Here is a 26,362-nt window from a genome sequence, read left to right on the forward strand (position 1 = left end):
TTAAATACAGTTACACGAATAGCTGAACGATCAAGTATGAGGACATAAAATTAAATGTGGCAACCCTGCCTGCACGCACGCTGAAATCAGGCTGGAATACACGATCTTTGCCAGAGTTGTAAAAAAATTAAATAATTAAATGATACACAGAGTATTTACCCAACATGATCACCATTTCTGAGAGAAATTGTGAAGGGGAATGCATATAAAAACAAGCTCTCCGTTTATGATTCAAACAAATACAATCCAAGCCCCTTTGATGAAGTGCATGATTACGTTACTGTTGATCATCTGTCCATCATCGTCTAAAGCCCGCCCTGATGATTTCATTGGTTCGAACAGTTTCTGTCCGGCGATAATTACTCCTCTATGGAGCAAGACCAGACCGAACTGCCCGACCTAAAAAAAAAAATTGTGGGCGGGGCTAATTTCGGCTGGCATCCAGGCTAGAGTTCTTCAGGAGTGAGACTGGATTTCCTCCTGTTAAAAATGGTAGCCCAAAAGAAGCTGATCTGCAGCTAAAAAGAACAAAAAATGGTTGCTTGCTGATGTTTTGTTGCAGGTATATGACTCTTCCATTTCCCTTGCCTTGTCTATTGCTCTCTCATTGGCTGTAGATCATCAACGATGTAATTTCCAGTCAAAAGACATCTCACATCGCAGGGTTGAGTCACAGACACGTCCAGATGTTTAGCATGCTATCTGAAATGCTAACTGAAATATCAACAAAACAGCGTGTTTCTCAGATCGTGCCTTTCATAATACACATTTGTCACTCGTTTAAATGAGCACCGATTTGCCTCTGATTTCAGACATTTGTCTGTTTCCACAAACCTGTTGGCGATTAAATAATGGGAGCTAAAATCTTGGAGTTTACCCGGCATAATGGGCAATTTTTTCTTTTTAACAACTGTTGCTCGTATAATGCATGTCAATGGAGTGTAATTTGAATTAGACCCCATTGACATGCATTAAACAAGCAACGGTTGGAGTTAAAAAGATTAATTTGTGTTCTACTGAAGAAAAAACACACCTACATCTTGGATGCCCTGGGGGTAAGCAGATAAACATCACATTTTCTTTTTTGGGTGAACTATCCCTTTAAGAAAAGTGTTTCGCACAAAGACTGCTGCATTTGGCTTAACATTTTACCAAGAAGACGGCGACCCCTCCAGATGTCCTAGAACTAACTGGGACTGCTGGGTAGATCAATTTCAGAGAAATATAATCCATTGTAAAACATGATCAATTTTCCCCTAAAACAACTTCCATCCATGTGCAAACAGTATTAGCTGTAATGCAAGAAAGATATCTTAAGCAAATCTTCCTTTGCCATGTGAACCGAATAGGTTTTTCTACAGACTAAACATGATTAGGTTTAGCTTAGCTGTCCTCACTATCCATGTGTCAGAGAAAAGAACCCCCAATCCCCCCCCCCCCCAAAAAAATCCCACACATTTTGATTGAGTTCACTGTAAACTGGCACAATATTATTCACTGAAACAAAGGATCTGATTTTCAGCTGAACACTACACACACACACCGAGGTGAGGACAGAAAGCGAAGGTAATGGAGGGCAAATTCTTTATTAATGCTGCTCCTAACATGCCATGGGGAATTACTAGATGTTGCATATTTTATATCTTATTATGTCACATTGTTTCTGCAACCCCGTTGCACACTGTGAAAAGCAGCAACATGGCAGGTTTTACCCTGTTCACGCAAAAATATGGGTTATTTTTGCCTTGGAATTATAAAAATAAGAATCCTTATGCTGCTCTCACCATGCAACAGTACCAGTTGACTCTAGAGTGCCAAAAGGATTTGAAAAACATGATTTTAATGTTTGAGTGAACTGCTCCTTTATATGGTTATTGAATTGAATTGGAAGACAATCAACCAGGGTAACACAACCTTGAGGGTTATTAATGGAATCTGAATCTTTCCTCCATTCGTGAGCAAATTAAGCTTCATATCACATTGCTGGTTAATAAGGCATTGCTAGGTTGTTGCTAGTGTGTTCGAGGTGGTTAATGAGGTGTTGCTAGGTGTTTGCTATGCTGTTTGGAGTCCTATGTGGTGGCATTCTGGCAAAAAGAGCATATTAATCTCTATATTTTGGTCTAACAGACAGATAGATAGACAGTATATGTGGCTCGAGTCCCTCTTTCAGTTTTAAATAAGAGACATTTTTCACCCAATTTACTGTCCAACAGGTGAACACACTATTATCTCTCAACAAGCCACTTTATTTGAATCCCCTCTCTAATCTGTGGCAAAAATAGTATTGTATAAGTTACACGCTACATTTTAGTGCATACATTTAGGGGTGTGATCAATAACAGTGGTGATGCGGCACTAAAGGTGTTCATTTCTATACAGTGGCTTCCTACTGGTTAAAAGATTCCTCAGTCAGAAGAACAGCCTCACTTTCACCCTAAGAGCAGATTCTACTTTTGGCAGGTTCACAATGAGCACAGAAGCACCCAGTGTGCAACCTGATCTGCCCCTGCACAGATTCCACCTCCTGGGATATTGTTCTGGTAAATAAAGGCAAGTGGCGGGGATAAAAAGGACCAGCAGATGGCAAAGAGAGAGAAAGAGTGGGCTGCCTGACTCATCTGACCTAGGACTACCAGCTGTCATCCTCTGCAAACCACACACAACTGGAGCCAGAAACCCTTCCGTCCGGATACCATTACACACACAGGCATGCAAATATGTGTGTGTAAGACACGCAAACACTTTGTCACATTTAAAAAGATACTTCACCGCTTTTTCATATCAAACTATGTTATTCCCTTAACTAAGACGAGTTGACACATACCTCTCTCGTCTCAGTGCGTGCACTTAATCTCTCTGACGTGCGGTGATGATCTGATAGCATTTAGCTTAGCCCACTAAGCCCAGTTCATTCACTATGGTACCAAACAGAGATCAAGTTAGAAGCGACCAAACACCTCCACATTTTCCCTATTTAAATACAGTTACACGAATAGTTGAACGACCAAGTATGAGGACATAAAATAAAACATGGCCCTTTTCTAAGCGGATTAAAAAGGAGAAGTAATGTATGGCGGAATAGCACTTCTGAGAGTACTTCCACTGGTCCCGGCTCTCAATCCTCCCTCACATCTCCTCACGAAATGTGAGGGAGGATTTTTCAGCCAGGACTTTTTACTGCGCTGAAAAGCGCCAAGTTTTATTTTATGTCATTACACTTGATCGTTCAGCTATTCGTGTAAGGTCCACCAAAGCGTTTTTAGCCAGCTGAAAGCGCCTCGCTGTGAGCGTTTGAGAGAGGCAGCGTTTTTTCTCCTCAGTTGACACTTGCTTGTTGTTATTACACGGAAAATCAGCGGAAAAAATTCTTTCTAATTTCACAGGTAGTTTGTTCCTGTATTGATTCTATATAAAATTGCAGATACAATGTAAAGTATTTGCGCTGGCATTTGTTTTAAATCATTTTGTTCTGTTATTATTGCTTGTTGTCATCTGATGACGACACGCAGAATGTGGCGGTTGGTCTGTGTTGTGTTTGTCCCGCCCCTCCTCCACTGTGATTGGACGGCTGGGTGAAAAGTGACAGTGATGAGCGCTGTTTTTTACTCAAAGTTGAATATTCTTCAACTCTCGGCGACCAGTAAAAAACGCTGAGCGTTCAGCGCATGTGTGAGAAATACTCACTCAGCGCCTCTGTGTTTTTAAATTTTTTTTTTTATGTTAATTTAAAGGTGAACTATGTAGTATTTTTGCAGTAAAATATCCAAAAACCACTAGGCCAGTGTTATATATTTTGTTCAGTTGAGTACCTACAATATCCCAGATGTTTCCAACTATTTGTAAATTGTGAGAAAATTGCTATTTTAACTAAGGACAGGGACGTTGCAGCATTGCATTTGAGAGAGTCGCCTGTCAATTGCGTCATATCTGCGTTACCCTCGGTTTCGGCTTTTATTTGGCAGGAGCGCTTTACTCTTAGCAGTGTGAACAACTGAACGCACGGAGTAACGTCATAACATCGTTTTAAACAAACTTAAATGTATCTAATATGATAAACAGAGCTCCATTACCTCAAAATCATAACCGGAAGAGCGGATCTGTGCAGGCGCCCGGCAAATGAGTCCCGTCCCGTCATAATAAAAGTCCCGGTATTCGCAAGGCGGGTATTTGTTTAACAATCGCTCCAGCAGCTTTGCTCAGGTCCATAACACTCGGTCCTGCTCTGCTTTAGACTACAGTAACGTTAATAACCGCATGCATGAACGTGATTTCTGCCCGAGTCCTATTTTTCACTGGCTGTGATGAGAAGACCACATCTCCCAAGATGCTGCGCTCACACTTTGCATCATCAAACTACGCATTTGTTTTGCATAGGCGCCCTCCAGTGGACAAAAGCTGCATAGTGCACCTTTAAGTACACAATTAGATAATACCAATTTAGTTCAACCAATGACCAAGAAATGCTTAATTTTGTACGGTCTGTGATGTAAAAGGTCCCATTAGCAATTCAAGAAAAAACACTAGCAAAACATAGTCAGGTCAAAGTGTCAATTATTTTGGTCCCAAATGTGTATACATTTTACTTGTAGTCTACTGTATGAAGAATATTTGTGTATAATATGTCACAGTTTACTTTATTTTGCTATCCTCACTTGCATAAGTTAACTATTGTGTCCTGCAAGCACTAGTAAAATGTATCTGGTGTCTGAATAATTATTGGTTTGGCTGTTCATTTAATTATTCAACTCTGATTCTATTCTGGAGTCAATTAGTATCGGATTCAATAAGACCGCAGACAACATGAATATTCATATTCACAGTCTTAAATGTACATTCTGTGATAACATGATGGCTTTGAAGAAAATTAATAAAACCCTATAAAAGTATCAATTTGAAAAGTAAAGTTCATTTCTGAGTCCCACCCACACTAAACCTGAATTTGGCAACCTAGAACTTAATCAAGATTAGATTTTCGAACTCGAGCTGCTCAGATCGGTTTTATTTGGCCAAACTGCTCTTTTGTTCTGTTTAAGTACACAACAGGTTTTCTGTGGCCACACTCGAACAAGTGTAGAGAGAATTCCTCTGGCGTCTGCATGCACTTGTGATTGATGGACGCACACATCACAAGACAAAAGAGGCAAAGTGTGCATTTCTCCTCGAGACCTTTCCTTCACCGTGATGAAGTGAATCCTGCCTTTTACAAAAAGACCATCTGTAATGCTCAATGCAAGCATGCAGACAGAGGAACAGCATTGGAAGGAATCCATTTATTTGCCATTAGACCAAAAATATTTCCTAAATCACTGTCCAGCTGAACAGTAAATGATGACAAAAGAAACCTGCCAAAAACAGGACTTGCTTCACACATCTATAGCCGATGACAGACTAAACTAATGAAATAAAACAGGTTTATTATTTGGATCAGGACTGTTATAAACTCTGGAAGAGATGGGTTCTGCTTTACTGATGTAAACATGAATGATCAAATCAGGTGCAATTGCAAAATATAACACCATCTCAATAAATGTGCATGGCATGGCGAATTTGAATTGATTGGTAAGAGCAAATGCAAACATATCCTTATCCAACATCCAGTAGTTTCTCTTACCTGTTCAACACTTTCTTCATCCTCTGAAACACAGATGGAGATGCGGTGACTGTCTCTGATGGAATGGTCTCAATAGTGGTGACAACATGGTTCTGGTGCTCGGGCATCATCTCTAAAGCTGAAAACTAAAGCGCTCAATCAGTAGGCAGTGATCATTCCTTTCGCTTTGGTTATTCCGACCAGCTCCAGCTCTCCATATTGCAGGTGAGAATAAACAGGTGTATGTATCTCCAATAAGTGCTGGAGGAGGAGGGATGCTGGAGGATCCTATAGATCGCTGGGTGTTACAGATTCATGCACGAAGATGCACCTGTTCCCCTGGTCGCTTTCTGAGCAGATGTTTCCCGTTGGTTCGGTGCGCATTTTCTGAACGCTAGAGCAGGACTGCCGTGATTATTGGGAGGCGGCGCGTTTTTGAGTGAAATAGATCGTTTGACCGCTAGAGGTCACTGCTTCCAATGGTAGCCTACGCTTCAACCACTGAGAATGATTTGAAGAGAAACATTATGATCATTAAAACAAATTGCTGTAATAAATAAATATAAGCAGATTTATTACATGTAAAAATACAAAAGAAACACTACGATAATCAATACATGTAAGCACATTATTAGGCTACATGTAAATACAATAATAATGAGCACAGTATAATAAGTATAATAAGCAAATATAAAAAATGTATTCAGTGTAAAAAATAAAATACAGTAATAAATAAATGTAGCCAAATTTATTGTGTAAAAATAAAATAGTGAATACTAAATAAAAAAACACGTATATACATAAATACATGGATGGATGGATGGATGGATGGATGGATGGATGGATGGATGGATAGAACGACAGACAGACAGACAGACAGACAGACAGACAGACAGACAGACAGACAGACAGACAGACAGACAGACAGACAGACAGACAGACAGACAGACAGACAGACAGACAGACAGACAGACAGATAGATAGATAGATAGATAGATAGATAGATAGATAGATAGATAGATAGATAGATAGATAGATAGATAGATAGATAGATAGATAGATAGATGAGCTACAAACCATATTAAACTCCAACACTGTGTTTGATCATATTGTGATGTGTGCAAAGAAAGCATTCATTTATTCATTTTAACAAAAATCACTGCACAGAGATTTCGCTAAGGTTCAAAAGCTGTCAGTAATGACTGGTCTGGTAAAGCACAATTATATTGTTCCACTACTCTTATAAAAAGAGGAAAAATGACAGATTTAGGCTCTTTCTATGGCTGATCTACTCTGGTAGTTTCTGCAGTCGTGTGCATTCAAAATGACGACTTGACTTATAAGCAGTTGTGTGCTGTTTTATAAGGTTTCATGTCTGACCTCATGCACAGTTAAACATTTAGAACACCATTCTATAAATCCAGCAGTGAAATACATAAAGCCTTCTGATGTTGTAACCAGTGCGTTGTAAGCAGTGATTATATGTGGTGTAGATTTCAGTTGAACCAAATGGAGTGCATGCTTCATGATATTTAGAGTTTTTAATGTTCCATTTACAGCAGGCCAGGCTATGGATTCATGGTCTGAAATAACATACAGATAGCACAGAAAAGCATAGCCCTATTTGATCAAATCTAACATATTAAATCATTCCTGCTTGTAGCAATCAGTACACTTTTGAAAATGTTTAGCTGAAATGTGTACTGAATGGAAACTAAAGTCATATGCAATACAATTGGCATTTTCCAGAAATCTTTTATAATTTCCATTTTTGTATATATTTTTGTGTGTGGGGTGGGGGGGGGGGGGTTGAGCTCAGTAAAGCCACAGTTATACCTATCTCCTTAAAGGGTTAGTTCACCCAAAAAGGAAATTTCTGTCATTAACTCCTCGCCCTAATGCCACACCCGTAAGACCTCCATTCATCTTCAGAACACAGTTTAAGATATTTTATATTTAGTACCAGAGCGTATGCAAGTATATGCACACTGTATTGTCCATGTCCAGAAAGGGAATAAAAACATCATCAAAAGAGATTCTAATGAACTAACTGATGTCACATATGGACTACTCTGATGATGTTTTTATTCCCTTTCTGGACATGGACAGTATAGTGTACATACACTTAGATATGCTCTGTGACTAAATATAAAATATCTTAAATTGTGTTCTGAAGATGAACGGAGGTCTTATGGGTGTGGAACGACATTAGGGTGAGGAGTTAATGACAGAAATTACATTTTTGGGTGAACTAACCCTTTAATGGGTTTTCAAATTCCGATACGTTTTCTGGTGTGCACCCAACGGCTCACGCATATGATCCGCTCTGTGCTATTGTGTCTCTGGACCGGAGCAGACCGTGTTCGCGCTGCGGCGGTTTGCGTGACACTAATTTGAAACCAGACTTCATTTGCCCCAATGGAAAGCATATTAACATTGTCTGAATTGTTTCCTATTGCCTATAGTGCACTATGTGCCATTCACCATGTAGAAAACAGTAAATGTGTGAACAAGTGACCGATTTCAGCCTCAACTTCGACATCTATTTATAATCTAGGGGTGGGACACTTTAGATTATAGAGAGCATTTGAATGGACAGAAAATCTGATGAGAAACTGAAGTGCACAGTGATGTCATGAAAATCACTGATCCATATTGGTGAAAGTGAGAGATTGTAAGTTTTGAATGCTTGTACACTATATTGCCAAAAGTACTGGGACACCCCTCTAAATCATTGAATTCAGTCGTTCCAATCACTTCCATGGTCACAGGTGTATCGAATCAATCAGGAGCTCAGTGAATTCAAGCGTGGTACCGTGATGCACCTGCACAATAAATCCATTTGTGAAATTTCCTCAAATATTCCACAGTCAACTGTTAGTGGCATTATAACAAAGTGGAAGCAATTGGGAACAACAGTAACTCAGCTACGAAGTGGTAGACCACGTAAAATCACAGAGCGGGGTCAGTGCATGCTGAAGAGCACAGTGTGCAGAAGTTGCTAACTTTCTGCAGAGTCAACAGCTACAGACCTCCAAACTTCATGTGGCCTTCAGATTAGCTCAAGAACAGTGCGTAGAGAGCTTCATGGGAAGGGTTTCCATAGCCGAGCAGCCGCATCCAAGCCGTGTAAAGCACGCCGCCACTGGACACTGGACTCTGGAGCAGTGGCGACGTGTTCTCTGGAGTGACAAATCACGCTTCTGTGTCTGGCATACCAATGGACGAGTCTGGGTTTAGTGGTTCCCAGGAGAACGGCACTTGCCTGACTGCATTGTGCCAAGTGTAAAGTTTGGTGGAGGGGAGATTATGGTGTGGGGTTATTTTTCAGGGGTTGGGCTTGGCCCCTCAATTCTAGTGCAAGGAACCAAAAACCCAACAGATTAAGAATGGGACGTCATTAAAGTTCATGTGCATAAGCGAGGTGTCCCAAAACTTTTGACAACATAGTGTATCGGAATCAGAATTGTGTTATTGTTTCGGAGCACACTAGCTTATAGATAACAGCAAGACTAACATATTGATAATAAAGGCCAAAACATTTCTGTATTTTCTTTTGATATAAAGAAAGAAACAATTAAGTATAGGCTACCGTTATTGATTATTTTGCACACACACACTCAAAAAATCTGCTAGAGAAAAAAAGCAGCAGCAAAAGAACAAAGGAAAAGGGCAACTAAATTAATTCTGTAGCTTTCTCTTCAGAGGATGTAATCTTGCCATAAGGAAACACTGCGGGTACCTCAATTCCCTGTACACCAACATGTCAAAACAAAGCCTACAATCAGTTAGCCATTCCTAAGGGAGCTACACATATAGGCACTTGTTAGTGTTGCCAAAAGACCAACAGTTATGGATGCTTTTGTTCAAAATCAATACATGGATTGCCGTAACTTGCAACATATCTTTGTGTTTAATGGGTACACTTACTGATCATTTCTATTTGGTTTGCCACTTTGTATGCTTTGAATTTAAATGAACATCCACTTTAAGTAATGATAGATTAGTCCGTTCAATATCAGCCAGTGTTTAGGTTGAGAAAGTACTGTTTTCATCCAGGCTTTGACCACCCATCACCCCATAGTTGTCATGGAAACCAGTGGCCAGCATGCTGAACAGGATTCGCTCTCATATTGCTCGTGTGCGAAACCGCAGTACAGAGTATATTCTTTGTGCCTGAGCCACAGAGAGGGGTCACTGAGGGACTACACAGACAGCAGGTGCAATCATAACCTACTGGGATTCTTGAGTTAGGGAAGCACAGCCTTTACACCGGCGCTCTTAATGGATGTCGCTCCTTACATCTTGACAAGGAATGAGCTGGGATTATGATGCCTGGATCCATATGTTCTTCTGTCCTTGATCAAGCATTTGTCTGCTTGCTTTGAAACAGACAGAAATTCCTGCCTCGCTGCCTTCATTCATCCATTCATCCATCCATCCATCTTTTTTTAGCATTATCTATCTATCTATCTATCTATCTATCTATCTATCTATCTATCTATCTATCTATCTATCTATCTATCTATCTATGCATTATCCATCACCCATTCACATATCTTTTTTAGCATTAGCTACTCATTATCTATCATCTATATATTATCCATCCATCCATCCATCCTTTTTAGAATTATCTATCCATCCATTTATACATCCATCCATCAAACTATCTTTTAAGCATTATCCATCAACCCTCTTTAGCATTGCCCATCATAGACGACAGTAAACTACAATGCAATGTCCTCAAATTGGCCTTTATGCAATCAGAGATGTGTGTAGTGTACGGAGTATAAACTACAGAAATAGTAAGAGTAGCATGTTAGTATGCCGTTCCAAACGCAGCCGATATCTTATAATCAATTCTTGACTGAAAGACTGAATGCAAAATCTGTTTAAAATGTCATGCCGCCTGCAGCATCCTGATATAAAACAGCCTTTATCTTTTACCTTTTGCTGAGGGCCCATGACTGGAACATGACTGCTTTGTCGAGCAGCAGAAGACAAACACCCTATTACAAGACAACGACCTGACAATGTCTGTACTATAAATAGGCACAAATTCAAATCAATAAAAACGGGGGAACCGCAGAGCTCATAAAGCAGGTCCTTGAGTGGATTTATGCATTCGCTAATGCATCCCGACTGTTGTGTTCCTTTAAAACAACCTAATGATAATTTAGACTTTGGCTAATCCACTAAAAGGTGTTATTTTTGTAGACAGGTCTGAATTATTCTTTCTAAGCACTTCAATTCAATGTGCTCAGGTGATCAATCGATTTGTTTCTATCCAAGGTGTTGCTGCGATATTTATCTTATTAGCCACGGGGGGTGGATCACCTAGAGCTGCGGTCGATGCGTTTCTCTGACTGACTGAAGGTCCGCACGGACTTTTGCTTTATTGGAAACACGTAGCCTACAAGAAAAACAACCAAGGGTTTTTAACAAAAAGTTCCATATAACACACAATAAAGGTCATTCGGACGTACACAGATAAAATCATAATCCATCCATTCATCCATCCATCCTTTCCAGCACTGCACAGGCCCATCATAATCTACTATCAATTAAAAGCGTCATATCAAGTTCAATGAAATTTTGTGTTGATTTGCTTTGTTTGGTTTTTCTTCAATTTCAGTAAAATGGGATATGAGACTAGGCTAACATGAGACCAGACCTATGCCAATTCACACAGCACAGAAAACGCCAACAAACAAACGGCCAGCTTGGATTAAGAATTTCCCCAACAGACACAGACAAACTCGAGTACCCACAGAAAAACACAAGATATTCTCCGTTCATTTTAACCAATAAAAAAATCAAAGATTGTAGCTTGTTTTATAGTTAATTTGAGGCGGTTTCTATGGCGTTAAATGCCGTATTACTGTAATGTGAGAGTGCATCCATGTAACTATCTAATCTATTTATGTGCATCTAACTGCTTTAAGGTCAAAGTATACTGATCATTTAAAATTATTTTACAAGAGGAAATAAAATATATGACTATATAAAACTAAACTATGTTATACATTTTTCAAGTGAACAAATGGTAGGCCTATACAATGTAATTTAATATTACTTGGCTTCAAATCTAAATTCAAGCAGGCACTTGTGGCTTGGCCCTGTGAACAGTGAACATCTTGTCTGATCAGTTTCCATCCACATTCAGTGGAAATTTAGATTTATTAATAAGACAACCACCACTTATTCAAAACAACCACCAGAATGACTTGAATACCAAATACATTTTGTTCCCAACATTTACAGGTAGGTCACGACAATTTGTACTCCAGATTCTCGCAAACATCTTCACAACGAATTCTCAGAAGATAGATTCCTCAGCCCAGCTATCTTTTAAAAGTTACCATGTATATTTTTCATGTTCAGCCACTTTCATAAAACTATTTAAACGAAACTCACACATTTATTTGCTCTTTAGAGACAAAAGACAGAGAGAAACTAGATTCTTCGAGGCCTAAGGCAATAAACTCATCTTGCTTCCAATTGCGATTTGTGAACCACACGCACTGGTTGAAGAAGAAAAAAAAGAAAAGAAATCTAAGTGGTATGAAACAGCAATAAATAAATATGGAAAAAGTTTTTCCAATTAAAACATGTAGGCCTATTATATTAAAGATGATGAGGGACTTAAACCGGAAATCTAAAGCCTTGAAGCCAAATTTATGTTAATCTGCAGCGTTGTGTCTTCCTGAGGTGGACATAATTTTAAAAAATGCAATTCTAGTTGTTGTTTTTTCGATCCCAGCAACAATCAATAATGGAACTTTTCCTAGGAGAACAAGGGAATAAGAAAGCATGCCCAGGTCATCTGTAGATTGGAGTAGAAATTGAACCATCAAATGAAGTGCAGTTCTGGTATTTTTTCTTCTCAAAATAGCCCTTTTACCCAATCTTTTATCCTCAAAAAGAGAAATAAATGGCATCCGACAGAAGCCATGAATAAGTCTCGGGATGTAATCAGTGGGCCAGGTGTTCCGAACACCTTCTGTCCTCACTGACCTATATGTGTGAACTACTTCAGAAGCTGCATTTTTGGACATGGGAGTGTTTAATAAGAACAGGAGGAATTTATGATGACCCCTATCCTTCAGCTGTGATGTTACATCTATTGGAATTTAAAGTGACAGTTCACCCAAAAATGTAAATGCATATTTCTCACGCCTTTGAAACCCACTTACTTTATTCTATAGAACAGCAGGGAGTTATTTATTGCAAGTTTAAGTTTCTCTTTTGCATATAAATGGAAGTGACCTCAAATGTCAAATCAGGATATTCTATTTTGAATAACGATGTGTTCCTCACACAAGCCCTTGTACAGCTTCAGAGTTCAGACAAATTGGAATATATAGTAGAGTCATACGGACTTCAGTGTTTTTTTTTCTTCTGTTCTGCTGTGTGTTTAGCAAAAGCATCGATAGCCAGCTATGGTCAAGAAATCCATTGAACGAAATTGTTTAATTTGACTCAGTTGTTCATTGAATGATGGAAGTTATGACCAGCTGGCTGTGGGAACGCACACCCTGCCTGGAGGTGAAGAAAAGCAGTTTAGATATTCTGGTCAACTTCTCCTTTTGTGCTTTGCAGAAGACAGTTACTCATACGTTTGGAACAACGTCGCTTTAGATTTTAATAGCAGCTAACTTGGTTGAAGTTATTATGATAACATATTGGGATGTTACAATTCTGGCGGTAATTCTTTTCTTGTTATGGTTGATAAAAGGGTATAAAAATTCTACACAATTTTTGTTTTAATAAAAAAATACCACAAAACAATACAAATGCTTCAAGAGAATTTAACCATAACATTATAATAAGCAGTAGAAAATGTGACTTTCATTTTGATATTTGTTGTATTTTGAGTACATTTAATAGTGTTATTAAATTTGTAGTGCTTTTAAAGATTACATTTTTGTGTGCATCAATCCCCCCAAAAAAATATAACCCTGAATAAAAGCACACAATTGAATAGTCAAAAACAGCTGAAGCTGTTATTAAAAACTCATGTATCGCATCTAATCAATATATCATGCATCACTATTGTTTCAAAGTTTGGGGTCAGTAAGATTTTTTACATTTAATATTTCTATTCATCAGCATTAAATTGACAATAGACATTTACAATTACAATAGATTTCCATTTCAAATAAATGCTGTTCTTTTGTGTCCTATCAAAAACTGCATCATGGTTTCTATTAAAATATTAAACAACAGCTGTTTCAAGATAAGAAACGTTTCTTGAGAAGCAAACCATCATATTAGAATGATTTCTGATCATGTGACACTGAAGACTGAAATAATGATGCTGAAGATTCACCTTTGCCATCAGAGGAATAAATTACATTTTAAAACCATTCTTTTTAGCAATATTACTGTTTCTACTGTACTGATCAAATGAATGCAGCCTTAGTGAGCATAAGAGACTTTCAAAAACATTTGAACGGAATTGCATTAGAACAATATGAACAAAAACTACTGCAGAAGAAATACGTATAGAGTAGCCAATACTGCATTAGAGTTCCTGTGACTGGTAGAGCATGTGGCTCCAAATCCCAACGTCATGAGTTCAATTCCCAGGAAGCATAATGATAAAATACATAGCCTAAATGAAAGTCACTTTGGATAAAAGTGCCAGCCAGATTACCAGAATAGAAAATCATTGATCTTTCGTGTCGACTGACTCCACTGCAGAAGAATCAATGCCAGTCTTAGTACAACTAACGTTTATTGTACATTCACGCTGGACACTAGCAAACAAACCCTTCCAATGGCTACCCGTGAATTACACAAGACTTTTTCATAGCAGCCATGAACGGTGCAAAGCCTGTGGCATTTAAAAAAAAAAAAAAAAACATGGATCTCACGAAGCATTTCTGATCCATAGAGATAACAACTGAGAAAAATAACAGACATCTAAATGAAACAATATTTACTGATGACAAATAAAAATCAAATAAAACCGTAATTAGCGCCACAAGCCTTTACAAACAGAGAGAGCTTTGGAGGGGAGGGGGCATGTAGAGCAATCAATTCACGCACTTAGAATGACAAACTTCAGGGTTTAGTGCTAATCAGTGTCATTTGTGGCATGCACGCGCACATTCAAACAATTACAAACACACAACCGTTTACAGCGCGCTTGGTAAGCCTTCATGGAGTTGCAGACAGATTTAGCATGCAGAAGATTCGTCGAATAGAAAACCCTCGCACATTTGCACTGTCTAAAAGCAGCTGTGCAACTAGAAGCACATTTAATCGGATGGTTCACCAAGAGTACATCATTCCGCTTCCTTCTCTAAGGGCTCAAAAGTCACACTAGACGGATAGACGGATGACGTATGCAGCTTCTGTAGAGTTCAGTGCACTGGCACAGACTGCCCACAGAATGTGTCCAAAGATACGGCAAGGGAAGAGAGAAGAGTGACTGTAAAATTACACCATATGGCTAACCGCGTTCCTTTCATGTTCTTACGAACGGCTTGCTGGTGGGCGTAACATAGGGCAGCACTTGTGTACTTTTCCGCATGTAATTATTCACGGGAGACTCACACATACACAAACATACAAGCATAATCACACACATACACACAGAGACGCCCAGCAGGCCCTGGAGAGGAGCAGAGATGATCCGGGCGGAGAAGAGCAGCAGCCGCGTTAGCTGGCGCTGAGGCTCCAAGCTTTAGCTGTAAACATGAAGCGAGGGATGGACCCCCTCCATCCCATCTCGCTCGTTCAGTTCCTTCTCTGCAGACCCAGTCCCAGTTCTGCTCCGTGCAGACTGTTCCTCACTTGCCCAGCCGCTGCTCACACACGGCATAGCACTGAAGAGCGCCGAGTAGGTCGTCGTAAGAGACGTCTATGTGGGACGGCATTGAGCTACGGGTGGAGAAGACAGAAAATTGGAGAGAATAAATCCTTCAGCAACACACCAGTTACTTAAAAAAAAATAATTTTTATGTTGTAAAATTTTGCTTTTTTAATTTTTGTTTTAATTTTAATAACAAAAGAACCATAAAATATAACCACATAATTACTTACCCTAATGTTGTTCGACACCCATAAGACATCATAAGAACACATTCATCTTCAGAACACAGATATCTAAGATATTTTATATTTAGTCCGAGAGCTTTCTCTTACTCCATTGGATGTATGCACACTATACTGTCCATTTCCAGAAAGGTAATAAAAACATCATCAGAGTAGTCCATATGGGACATCAGTTAGTTCATTAGAATCTCTTGAAGCATCGAAAATACATTTTGGTCCAAAAATAACACAAACTACGACTTTATTCAGCATTGTCTTTTCTTCTGGGTTTGTTTTCAATCCTCAAATAAAGATTCAAACGGTTATGAATCAGCGGATTGATTCATGATTTGGATCACCTATGTCCCGTGATTTCAGCAGTTTGACATGCGATCCAAATCATTGATCAATCCGCTGATTCATAACCGTTTGAATCTTTATTTGAGGATTGAAAACAAACAGGTAAGAGAAGACAATGCTAAATAAAGTCGTAGTTTTTATTATTTTTGGACCAAAATGTATTTGACGCTTCAAGAGACTCTAATGAACTAACTGATGTCCCATATGGACTACTCTGATGATGTTTTTATTCCCTTTCTGGACATGGACAGTATAGTGTGCATATACTTGCATACGCTGTCGGACTAAATATAAAATATCTTAAACTGTGTTCCGAAGATAAACAAATGTCTTACGGGTGTCGAATGACATTAGGGTGAGGAGTTATTGACAGAATTTTCATTTTTGGGTGAACTAAGATTTTTGTTGAAATTTTTTCTGGATTCTTTGATATAGAAAAACACATTTATTAGAAACAAAAACTTACAAAAATGTCTATATTTCTGAAAAAAAATGTACTAATTTCTTAAACTTATATATGGTAATTAAGATCATAATGAGTCATTTTCCAAATGTGCACATTTCATTTTAGTGGAATGCGCATGATTAGATGTGGTTGGACTATATCAGTTTCCTCAGGGTAACTGAGCTCATAATCAAAATCCAGCTAATTATGCACCTGAAAAGTAGATGGATAATTGTAAATCAATTTTATGTAATCACTTAAACTTGTGATAAAATCTAGAGATCTTTTTTTTATGCAACAACTCTGATTAACAGCCTACAGATGTGTTATCAGGCACCAAACAACCGTCTGAGGCTTATAAGACTGAATCATTCATGCCACAAAGAAGGGAAACCAAACAGATGATCAAGTTTGCTAAAAATACAGTAAAAAACAGCAGTGACACACTGCCCTCTAGTGAAACTCAAACAAACAACAGTGCTGAACAATGCAAATTCACAATCATCTTTCGGGTTAGCTTGATTCAGATTTTTCTTTTAAGTATCTTTTATTATATAATAGAATAAAATACACGAGATTATGCATTTATTACTGAAAAGAAAAAAAATGCCCTTTTCTCACATTAGTTAGTGGAAAAAAAAAATTTAATTCACCAATTCATTGACTTATTTTACACAACATTTTCTGAACTTAACTCTCAAAATGAAAACATTAATTAAAGTGCAATCTTCACTGATAATCTGATGTGGTTAAAAACTCCAAATGTGGACAAAAACAGTTAAGCAGTTTAAGATGGAGCATGTCAGACAGTACAGTGATGGTGGTTGCATGATGCAATGCGGTGCAAGTCTATGAGTGCTATGATCTCAAAGAGCTGTACACGTCATCACGCACGCTTGGAAAGCTTCCAGAGATAAGTGTGCCATGGTGGACAGGTTAAGCTGTTGATCTGTTCTGATAATCTAAAAGGACTCAAGTGAACTCTCCAAGCAAAACACCCCCATTCACACTCATACAGAACAAAAATGTCAACTCAATTATGTCTAAGCACACACTACGCTAACAATCCCACGATATCCCTCTCACAAAAAATTCTTTGTTTTACATCTTTTAGAAACCCTAAATTGACTATTTCTAAGTTTAGATTTGAGATTTTCAGTGTGGACTCAAAGGGCCCTGTTATTCGGCGCAATGCCAGTGTTTTTTGTTAGTTTCAGGCTGATGCAGTTATCATTTTTACATCCTGAACCGCATTGTTTAAATAGCAAATGCACTCATGCCCATCTGTTCGTCCATAGGCTGGTCTGAAAACGAGGTGCATTGTTGGCGCTTTGCTATTTGGAGGCAACTGAAAGCAACTGTGCCATTGTCTAACTGAACTTGGTCTAAAGTCAGTATTTTTTGTGTTATTGAAAGGGAGCATTAGTAATATGCGCCTTTAGGCGGGTGCACAACATGCGTACACGCTGCTCATTACACACAGTGAGATACTACTATCTGTTTGGACCATGCGCATAGCGCGCCGGCAATTTTGTGTGTTCTGTATAGAACTTTTCTGTGTTCTGTATAGTTTGTGCTCGCTCAAATACATACATACATACATAATACTCACATAATCTCTGTTAGTCTGATGTGCCAGGGAAGAAAACCAAGTGTGCTTTCCACAGGGCCAAACTTCAGCAGCAGGTCTGGGTCAGGTATGTTCTTTGACTCTGCACAGGGACAAAAAAAAAAAAAAAAAAAACAGGCATCAGTGGAACAGAAAGAACAGCTCTACAAGCTCGAGGGTGAGCCTGAGGGGCTTCTGAAGAGGAATACAGAGACCACGACAGGCTCTTTTGGTAACTGAGATGATCTTGGAGACCATAGAAACAGCAGGCAAAGGTTCTGGACCTGCACACAGGGTACTGTCTTAGTACAGATTTTCATCACAACATATTCTCCAGGATGAGTAGGGATAAAATCTTCAACGATTCAGCATCCATGTAAATGATTAAATGCACATGCATGTCAAAATGCTTTTATGACGCAAAATGAATGCAAGCACAATAATTTGTCTTGAGAGATTAGACAGACAGGACAAAGATCTGATGTCAAAATAGAGCATGCAGGTAATGTTTTATATAGGATAATTTCACAAAGCTAAAGTCAGGTAATTCTGATTTTGCTTTAAAATTATGTAAAAATACAATCTAATTTAACACAAAAACAACAGCTCATGTTATACGTGTGTAGCATCTTTGTTTGAATCATGATCCAAATATAGTGGTTAAAGTATGGGTGTGCGATATGGCAAATTTTGTGGACAGTGCACTCTATCAGTGGCAGTTCTGGCCCCTCCGTCCCATTGGTGTACAACTTGATGTACATTCACATCATGTTTACACAGCAGTAGAGTTACACTCATGGGACACTGCAATTATTCGCTTTTACAAAAAGTCATTATTTGCATGTGCTTTAAAGCCTTGTCAGTTAAACATTTCATTCATGGACTGTTCTGATTCACTTTTTCTGAGTGCGTACACCTGAAGTGCACAGCCCGTGTCAGATTACTGGACTTTCACACACATAAGGTTACACAAAAATAAATACACATAAGGTTTACATAAACACAGTTCAGTATGTCTAAAGTGAATGAAAACAGTTGAGAGAAGATGGGATGCATGTCTGCATCTACATCAGATGTCTGCAGGTCGGCACAACATGCTGGCCCTTGTCCTTAAAGCTACACTGTGTAACTTTTTTAGTTTATTCTTAGCTAAAATCACTTAGTTCTTTCAAAAATATATGTGCTCATTAATGTATATTTACTTCTTTCAAGTAATAATGCACTCTCATAATTTTATAATATACCATTGAAAATACATAAGTGTTGAGGGTTCGGATGGCGGTCGCCATGTTGCTCCTCCATCTTGAAAGTACATTTGCCAAAGAGGGACATACCCGTAAATTCAAGCTTCGCTTTTCGCGTTTTTACACTCGATGGCACTGTGTCGAATGTGAAGAGAAGGATTGCTTGAGGCTGCTTTATGATGATGGAGGATCATCACTCTTAAGCCCCTTTCACACTGCACGTCGGACCCGCAATATTCCCGGAACATTGCCGGGTCGCCTTCTGTGTGAAAGCAACCACGTCCCGGAATTGATTACCGAATTCAACCCCGGTCGGGGACCTAGTAACATTGCGGGATATGTATCAGAGTCGCCAAGGAAGCGGAAAAGAGAATTAAGACGGCAACGCGACAGGCAAATCAACAAGACAAAAGTAAATACTGGAGTGGCCTTTCCAAGATGGAAAGAGCTCATGAGGAGCAACGATTTTAAAAAGAACGCCGACATTGCCTGCTTTCTTCTCGACAGGTAATATTAATTCAGCCTATTTGTGTATATTGGAAGTTTTATTGTTGCTTGGCTAATTATATCATGGTGTGCTGTACATAACACTAGAACGACGTCTAGGATAGTTTTCCTCGCGTCAATGATGAAAAAGTATTGTTTACCTTATAACATAAATCCGTGTTCTATGACGGATAACATGAGATTAATATTTTAATTGCATTATAATTTGTTTGCCTTACGCTAGTGGTGTTGTACAATATACAGAATAACGATAGCACTGATAAAAGTTACTTTACTAAGAGCTTGCATTCGTCTGGGAACCTGATAGCTGATGTTAGCAATGAACTGGTTATTATTCAGTTCTATTATTCATTTTATATAGATTAACTTGATCATAGATCATTTGGTAAATTAAATAACTGCAAATTATAATAGTTTTCAAAAATTACCTCATCACTTGAGTTGACGCAACACTCACCGAAGAGGTCGAACTGAAAGCCATGAGACTAAATCGGCCACCGTAGGAGTTGAAACGAAATCGAAATTGAGAGGAGCAGAAACAATTATTCACTGGATGGTCATATACCTTTTCACCACTAGATGGGAGAAAATATCACACAGTGTAGCTTTAAAGGGATATTTCACCCAAAAATTAAAAATGAAAGCCATTATTTTTTCACACTCATGTTGTTCCAAATCTGTTTTAATTTATTTTGTGCTAAACACAAGATATTTTGAAGAATGTGGGTAACCAAATAGTTGCTGATCTCAACTGAATTTTATAGTTGGAAAAAAAACAATATATGGGACCAGCAACTTTTTAGTTAGCCTCATTCTTCAAAATAATTTGTATGTTCAACAGAAGAACGAAAAAAAAGAAGAAGTTGTGATATGATATTTTTGCCATATCGTCCATGGGGTATTAATCGCCCATTGATATTACCCCTGTGTTACAGAAAACACATTTTTAAATGTTTTGACTGGAAATTAATTACAGATCTAAACCCATATATTTAACTGTTGGTTTGTGCTGATGCTCAGCTGATAGAGACCTTACCTCTGAGTAATGAGTCCAGCACAGTGACATCAATGTCTTTGGATGTCCTTTCCTTCTGCTCGACAGCCCTACAGAGCTGCTGGGCAGCCTGGACTATACTGAGCCGCCCATCATCTGGAGATAGGACCTTTACCACTGACTGACAAGAGAACACTATAAAAGACAGACAGATTTTTTTTAATTAAATGTGACAAACATTTAAAAAGACCCAGGCAATGGGTCCTTATTTCATTTCGAAATTGAGAAAATTACTAAACATGAAGTCACAGTCTACCTGAGTAAGATGTGTGATGAGAATAGGCTAAAAACAGCAATCATTTCACATCTTGCGAACAAGCTCATACAAAGTTAATAAGTTAAAGTATTAATATAAATATAAAAAGAATAAAATTATAAGTAAATCAAAGATTTTCATCTAGATTCAGAGCACTACATGTACATAAAGCCTTGGTGGTCATGCAGATGACAGAGGTTTGAAGAAAAGCAAAAAGCTAAATACGAAGTAGAAAATAAAATATCATTCAAAAGTTTGGGGTCAGTAGGATATATGTTTTTGAAAGAAGTCTCTTATGCTCACCAAGGCTGCATTTATTTGATCAGAAACACAGATACAACGCCTTGCGAAAGTATCCGGCCCCCTTGAACTTTGCGACCTTTTGCCACATTTCAGGCTTCAAACATAAAGATATAAAACTGTAATTTTTGGTGAAGAATCAACAACAAGTGGGACACAATCATTAAGTGGAACAAAATTTATTGGATATTTCAAAAAAATTTAACAAATCAAAAACGGAAAAATTGGGTGTGCAAAATTATTCAGTCCCCTTAAGTTAATACTTTGTAGCGTCACCTTTTGCTGCGATTACAGCTGTAAGTCGCTTGGGATATGTCTCTATCAGTTTTGCACATCGAGAGACTGAAATTTTGCCCATTCCTCCTTGCAGAACAGCTCGAGCTCAGTGAGGTTGGATGGAGAACGTTTGTGAACAGCAGGTTTCAGTTCTTTCCACAGATTCTCGATTGGATTCAGGTCTGGACTTTGACTTGGCCATTCGAACACCTGGATGTGTTTATTTTTGAACCATCCCATTGTAGATTTTGCTTTATGTTTTAGATCATTGTCTTGTTGGAAGACAAATCTCCGTCCCAGTCTCAGGTCTTTTGCAGACTCCATCAGGTTTTCTTCCAGAATGGTCCTGTATTTGGCTCCATCCATCTTCCCATCAATTTTAACCATCTTCCCTGTCCCTGCTGAAGAAAAGCAGGCCCAAACCATGATGCTGCCACCACCATGTTTGACAGTGGGGATGGTGTGTTCAGGGTGATGAGCTGTGTTGCTTTTACACCAAACATAACGTTTTGCATTGTTGCCAAAAAGTTCAATTTTGGTTTCATCTGACCAGAGCACCTTCTTCCACATGTTTGGTGTGTCTCCAAGGTGGCTTGTGGCAAACTTTAAACACTTTTTATGGATATCTTTAAGAAATGGCTTTCTTCTTGCCACTCTTCCAGAAAGGCCAGATTTGTGCAGTATACGACTGATTGTTGTCCTATGGACAGAGTCTCCCACCTCAGCAGTAGATCTCTGCAGTTCCTCCAGAGTGATCATGGGCCTCTTGGCTGCATCTCTGATCAGTCTTCTCCTTGTATGAGCTGAAAGTTTAGAGGGACGGCCAGGTCTTGGTAGATTTGCAGTGGTCTGATACTCCTTCCATTTCAATATTATTGCTTGCACAGTGCTCCTTGGGATGTTTAAAGCTTGGGAAATCTTTTTGTATCCAAATCCGGCTTTAAACTTCTCCACAACAGTATCTCAGACCTGCCTGGTGTGTTCCTTGTTCTTCATGATGCTCTCTGCGCTTTAAACAGACCTCTGAGACTCTCATAGTGCAGGTGCATTTATACGGAGACTTGATTACACACAGGTGGATTCTATTTATCATCATTAGTCATTTAGGTCAACATTGGATCATTCAGAGATCCTCACTGAACTTCTGGAGAGAGTTTGCTGCACTGAAAGTAAGGGGGCCGAATAATTTTGCACACCCAATTTTTCAGTTTTTGATTTATTAAAAAAGTTTGAAATATCCAATACATTTCATTCCACTTCAGATTGTGTCCCACTTGTTGTTGATTCTTCACCAAAAATACAGTTTTATATCTTTATGTGTGAAGCCTGAAATGTGGCAAAAGGTCGCAAAGTTCAAGGGGGCCGAATACTTTCGCAAGGCACTGTAGATAAATGATGGTGGATATGTAATTTAATCCTGATGGCAACACTAAACTTCCAGCAGCTATTAATCATATCAGTCTTTACAGAGTTCAATGTCACATGGTCCTTCAGAAATCATTCTAATATGCTGATTTGGTGCTTTAAGAAACATTTCTTATTATTATCAATGTTTAACAGTTGTGCAGCTTTATATTCAGATGAATTCGTTGATGAATACAAAGTTCAAGAAAATAGTATTTGTAACAAAATAAGGTAGCTGTAATTTATAGTCACATTTGATCAATTTAAAGGGACAATTTACCCAAAAATTTGAATGACCCCATGATTTGCTCACTCTTAAGTCACCATAGGCGTATATGAAACGTATTTCAAATTAATACAATCAGTTACGTTTGTGTGTGTGTGTGTATATTATATTATATATATATATATATATATATATATATATATATATATATATATATATATATATATATATATATATATATATATATATATATATATATATATATATATATATATATATATATATATTTTCTGGTGGATTTTGGATATTTTAATCAAGAAATCTTAAATATTGTGCCTTTAAAAGTATGAATTTCTTCCTAAAAATGTAACTGTATAAATATGCTTTCAGGGCAAAATCTGAACTAGTAGTCCAACTGGATCTGCAGAAAAAAGTCCTTATGGTTGAGCTCAAAAAACAATAAGGAGTTTCCCATGTATCAGTGTCACTCGGGATTAGGTTCCATATAGTTTTCAAAAGATGACTCTCTCAAGGCACATTTAGAAAAGTAAAACAAATTTCATGACCTACAGAGTTTGACAACAATAAATCTTTTGAGATAACAACTGCATAAAAGTTTCTGTGTTTTTTTCCACAAAGCCTGTTATGAATTGTTTCCAAACCCAAGTCATGAATACATATGAAACGGAGGAAAATAAAGGAAGAAAACAATCCTCGATGAAATCTTCTAACCCAACCTGTTTGTGCAGGTGTCCACCCACAGTGGGTGTCTCAAATAAAAGCAATAGTCATTTTCTCATGTTTTGAACCTCACCTTGATGATCTTGTTTATCTATACCATTCTTCAAAAACTCCACTGAGTATTTGGAGCTGTCCATTCCCAAAAGCTCCTGCTGCTTTTTCAGGATCTCCTCCATGAGTCTGGAGTTATTCCTCTTGAAGACACCTATGAAACAAGGGTGACAAAGAGATAATCACCTAAAGATGTCCCTCCACACCCATGAAACTCTACAGTTTCAGAGAAAAACTATCACTAAAAAATTAAAACCTGCTGTGAAGTCACTAAAATAGCAGATGCTAGAGCCTTACTAAATATGTCGTCAGCAGCAACTTCACATTTACAGAAGATAAAATTAGACTCGACATTTGAGGCTAATTGAAGAACGTTAAACTTGCTGAACTTTTAAATTAATCAATGCTAACAATGTAGTTTAGATCAGTGGCTTTCAACTGGTGGGATGCATGTCTGTTCTGAGTGGGAATAATCAAAGCTAAATAATAAAGAACATTCAAATCAATAAAGCAAAACTATTCATCATTACACATCAGATGGGTATTACCCAAATATCTTCAAGAGTTGATGCCATCTCAAATTAGTACATATACAACCAGATCATATCATATTCTTTTAACTATCCAAAAAAATAAAAATAAAAATAATAAAATTAAAGTCATATATTTCCACCTCTGCGTTTAAAAAACGAATAGGGAGTGTTTTATTACAGCATGTAAATGTATTAAATGAATTTATAAGTACTGCAAAATATGTTTTTCAGGAGATCTGGCCAAGCTGTTGAAAATAATGTCTGGTTAAATAAAGGTTAACAATATATACACGGTATATTAATAGGATTGGGTATTAAAAATATATTAAAGCAAAACTAGTTGAGAACCACTGGCTATTGAGTTTCTTGATAATATTCCTTGGTCTACAGCAGCATGAATAAATCTGTTTGCCCTTAACACACCATTGGCAGTCATAAAATATATGTCTAAGGTTAGCTTCATTAAGAAATATACTGAGCTGAAAGAGACCAGAGACATTGTAACATTATACAAATGAGAATAAATGTTTGAGGAATAGGGATTTCAAAACCTCCTAAGAGGATTATTAAGCAACTTATTTATGCTAATATTATTAATAATAGTATTATAAAGTCTAGTTTTATTCTCAATGTCAGTTTTGTTGCATGTCACGACAGACAGACAGAATTAGGTTATAATATTAACTCTTATTAAAAAATAACATATAAACAAAACCTTTCAACAATAACTGTACTCATATCTGAAAACAAAGTTCATTACCAAGACTTTAAATGTGTCAATTTAACTCTTTGCTCAAATCGTCATGGGTGTTGTTTAAGAAACAGCAGGTGACTGGATGCATGTGACAGCAATTCACTTCCCTTTATTCAATGCAGAAGAATCTCGACGAGTCTTACCTTGATTATCATACACACTGACATATGAGATGCCCACTGCCATGCACCAGACCACTAGATTGGCAATGTCAGTGTAGTTGATCTCCTCCTCGGTGATCAATAACCCCACATGAATGGGTAGCTTCTCTAACGTCCTGCCATCGGCTCCCCATCGAACCCGGCGGCTGGACCGTTTGCCTACGGGCCCAGCCTTCTTCTGATTATGAAAGCCGAGGGCGAGGGGTAGTAATAAGCCCACCACAGCCCGTTTCCATCTCCAGATGTGGATTCGGAGCCAGGCGAGCAGCGCGCGCTGGACATAGAGCAGCGCATGCAAAAAACGCCACACCATCTCATACAGTAAAGCCATGCGTATAAGTCTTTAAACGCGTTACCAGTTAAATATATATCCGATTTTAAAGTATATTCCTCATATTAAAGTAAAACGTGTGCGCGCGAGCGATGGCCTGTAGAGAAATTAGCCATTTTGGTCACTGCCAACACCGCAGCGCGCCGGCTGCCATTTCTTCATCCTGCCAACCTTTCCACTCTGAACCTGCTGCTGTGTGACATGGAGCTCTCTGATTGGACGATTGACAGAGCGCTTGCGCGTCATTGAGTCTAACCACAGGCATGTAACCGTCGGTCTGGGATCAGTTATGACGTTTGCCTGGCAGGTGTTAATGATGGAGAGTAGAACCCCAGACGACTGATTTCAGATCAACAAACACACACACACAAACACACACACACACGCGCGCGCGCGACTGGAATATCAAACATTGAAGGGGTCTATAAGAAATAGCTTAGTCATTTGATTTATGAATAAAAAAACAACACAAT

At 38.2% G+C, this 26,362-nt stretch overlaps 2 protein-coding genes across 2 annotated transcripts in view; both read right to left on the bottom strand.

Moving 5' to 3' along the window:
- Positions 1–6,037, bottom strand: part of slc35f1 (solute carrier family 35 member F1) — a 126,665-nt gene extending 120,628 nt beyond the window's left edge. Inside the window, 1 exon segment of the mRNA XM_067417973.1 lies at positions 5,615–6,037. Within this exon segment, the coding sequence (XP_067274074.1) occupies positions 5,615–5,724 (110 nt within the window). The 5' untranslated portion in view covers positions 5,725–6,037.
- Positions 6,038–14,314: 8,277 nt separating this feature from the next.
- nus1 (NUS1 dehydrodolichyl diphosphate synthase subunit) lies at positions 14,315–26,102 on the bottom strand. The gene is made up of 5 exons (XM_067417974.1): positions 25,541–26,102; positions 24,133–24,264; positions 20,839–20,991; positions 18,055–18,154; positions 14,315–15,484 (listed from the first exon to the last, which is right to left on the bottom strand). Exons 1-5 carry the CDS (start codon positions 25,887–25,889, stop codon positions 15,394–15,396), a joined length of 825 nt encoding a protein of 274 aa, XP_067274075.1. The 5' UTR covers positions 25,890–26,102; the 3' UTR covers positions 14,315–15,393.
- Positions 26,103–26,362: the final 260 nt, after the last annotated feature.

This window comes from Pseudorasbora parva, chromosome 15 (genome assembly GCF_024679245.1).
Source record: "Pseudorasbora parva isolate DD20220531a chromosome 15, ASM2467924v1, whole genome shotgun sequence".
In the NCBI taxonomy this organism is placed as follows: Eukaryota; Metazoa; Chordata; class Actinopteri; order Cypriniformes; family Gobionidae; genus Pseudorasbora; species Pseudorasbora parva.